The following is a 3,085-nucleotide window of genomic DNA, read 5'->3' on the forward strand; positions in this document are numbered from 1 at the left end:
ACGATAGTCGGAATCAGTATTTGTAATTGTCCATTCGCCGATTCATCGACGAGCCATTCCATCGATTTTTACGTTGAAACATTCCATTGTTCTTATAATGAGGAGTCTGTCAGGATCGTAGAGATTTACAGTGAAAAGTATCCTTTCTTCAGATTGATGAGGTAAGCTTAGCTAGTTATTGACCATTTTACGCATTAAACTTATCTACTTATTATATAGCTAGAACTACCAAAATCCATTTAAGCTCACTCAGTTTTCTCGCTGATAACGTGACGGAGAGGAGACGCCGAATTTAAACGCAGCAGAGAAGCAAGGCGTTCGGCACCAGCAAGAAAAGCATAATTCGGTGAGAAAAAAACGCGGATTGCAACCTCCGTGAGGAAGATGAAAAAGCAGAAAATAATTGGTGTCCATCGTGCCCCTGTATTTACGTATCATAATGATAAAATTGATAATGTTACAAATGACACACGTTATGAGAAATAATTCAAAATAATATCAACCGGCTCTCGTAAAATAAGTAAGTATATTTGCGAATGTAATTGTAAGAACGTAATAAGTAAGCTAAAGAGAAGGAGAAAAAGAAACAAAGAAATAATCTCGACGCGAGGGAGTCATCCGAGGAACTCGGGTGAGCATTAACTCGAGTATATGACATGATATTGAGTCGATTATAATCGAGAAGATTAAATCGCGCGAAAACTGTGTGCAAGGTAAACAGAGCTCTAAATTAAGAACTGCGGAGCGAGGCGGATGCTGTCGTAGGCTGTAAAACGCAAGCGCATATATATAAATATATAAATATATTTCTCAAGTACATAGCATGTATCTGTGCGGCAAACTGTTTTAAGGAATTTAGCTACATAAAAGTAAAAAAAAATAACGCGTCACGTGGCAACGAATGCTGGTAGGGATCTCTGAACGTCGATGAATTATTAGCTCTTTGGGGTTATCCTAATATCCGATTATACGTTTGTACAATATATAAATCGGAGATCATCTGGATTATTTCGAAAACTAAATTTCAAACCACCTTTATTCGATTTCATTGATTTCAATAAAAATTAATCGCTATTAACAATTAATAGTACGAAGTCATGCTTTTTTGATTTTTCATCATCGTTCGGAGGAATTGTTGATTTTACATTCTTGGATCCGCATGCGTTCTTACGCTCTGTATTACAGTCGATGCGAATACTGGATACAATCTTTTTTTTCTGTAAAACTACACACATGAAAGCTACAAATAAAATAATTATAAATCTATGCCTTGGTCACAGTTTTATTAAGAGATCGATTTAAATTTTCGGCCAGCCAATTGTAGAAAAATTTTGCAGCAAAGAGCTTTAAGCTCTTGTGTTAAATATTAATTTAATTTTAAATATTTGAATATATAACTTAGATATTTTTATTTTATATGACGAATATGTCATACGTCTGCGATTTAAATTTTAGACTTTTAGTCTTTCATTGCAATCATATTATGACTACGTTCCGTTGCACGCATAAAGTATCGTTTTTATATGTGCAATGGAACGCTGCTTATGACATCAGAAACGAGAATTTTCTTGTGTTATATATCATAACATTTTTAATTAATTTTTTTCTAATTTTTCCCACTTATGTGTAGTATACTTATATTTAATAATACAGTTGATAAAGAGTTCTTTTTTAAATTCTCTCTCTTTCCATAAATCTTTCTAAAAATTCTTAAATCTATTCTTAAATATATTTATGATATGCAAGCAAATAAATTATTTCAATGTATACTGCAAATTTTCTTTAACAATTCTATGATTATAAGTTTCTTGTATCTGATGTTTCTTGTATCACATACATAATTCATGATACTGTAGTCATTCAAGCGTGGATTGTGATTGACTGTACGCCAATGTTTCCAACGAGTGACACTGCGTCTCCCTTGTGAAATCACGTTCGCGGAAGCTGCTTGAGCTGGACAAGAGTCTCCTCGGCCTGTTTAGATCTACTCGCCGCAGAATTCGCTCCAAATTGCCTTCCGAACCAGTCAAAATCGGCGAGAGATTGACATTTGATGCAATTCGGTTTTTAATGACTCGACCATTTCTGGGTGATCTTCCAGTTTGAGCGTTAGGTCTACGCTTCGCGGATTTCAGCTTTACATTACGCAACATTTCCAAGGACACAATCGGACCTCTTGGGCTTGATACAATACTTCGTCTATTTTCCTGAAATGGAATATAATTTTTTATTTTTTATACTCGGTCATTAAGTATGGATGAACATTGAATTATATATAAAAGAGCTTTTAATTTTTCGCATACATATACATATACCAGCGTATTAATTTTTTATTCAACAAGGACAGAAACAAAATTTAAAAAACAACAAATTTTGTTTACATTACAATTAAATGTAAATATAATATAATTAAATGTAAATATAATATAATTAAATGTAAATATAAAAAAATATTTCTAATTTTTTCTAGTATAAAATTCTTTTTGATATACTTATTTTTAATTTCTAAACAGTCTTGGATTCACACATTCCTTTAAAAGGGAAGGTTAGGTTGTTCGAAAATTACAACTTTCTGATACGATCCGATTTTTTATGAATCTGTCCTAATCAAACTTCAGATTAATTTTCATATGATTTGCATTCATCAATTAAAAAAATAAAAATCTTATGAGATCTAAGACAATCACATAGATCTTAGAAGTTTATATTCATGATTTTATCGTGATGGATGCAATTTTACTAATTTACAGAATTTAGACAGTACTTTGATATTTTGTGGAGCCTTTTTCAGGGTGACTTTCAGTAAGTCCTCGACAGTGATCTTAGGCCTGTTGCATAATGGTGTGGAACACTTTCTTGTGGGTGTCCTATTCTTATTACTTCTGCTACTGTTAGGTGTCGTCGGTTGTATCAATGGCATTTGAGATTGCAAGGAAACTGAAGAGTGAAGCGGAAGAAGTGAGAGTGATATTGAAGATTCTAATTCGGAGGTGTGCGCTTTTGGAGAAAATGAAAGAGGTAGCGAAGATGGTGGTGGTGGTGGTGGTGGTGGTGGTGGTGGTGGTGGTGGTGGTGGTGGTGGTGG

The 3,085-nt window shown here is 33.7% G+C and overlaps 1 protein-coding gene across 1 annotated transcript in view; it reads right to left on the minus strand.

Moving 5' to 3' along the window:
* Positions 1-1,856: 1,856 nt before the first annotated feature.
* The window catches only part of LOC108691335, a 4,900-nt gene continuing 3,671 nt past the window's right edge, over positions 1,857-3,085 (minus strand). The window contains exons 5-6 of the mRNA XM_018199032.1: positions 2,765-3,078; positions 1,857-2,207 (exon numbers count right to left, since the gene is read on the minus strand). Of these exons, the coding sequence (XP_018054521.1) occupies positions 1,857-2,207; positions 2,765-3,078 (665 nt within the window). The remainder of the gene's footprint in view (positions 2,208-2,764; positions 3,079-3,085) is intronic.

The sequence above is a fragment of the Atta colombica genome, unplaced genomic scaffold (genome assembly GCF_001594045.1).
Source record: "Atta colombica isolate Treedump-2 unplaced genomic scaffold, Acol1.0 scaffold46, whole genome shotgun sequence".
Lineage (NCBI taxonomy): Eukaryota > Metazoa > Arthropoda > Insecta > Hymenoptera > Formicidae > Atta > Atta colombica.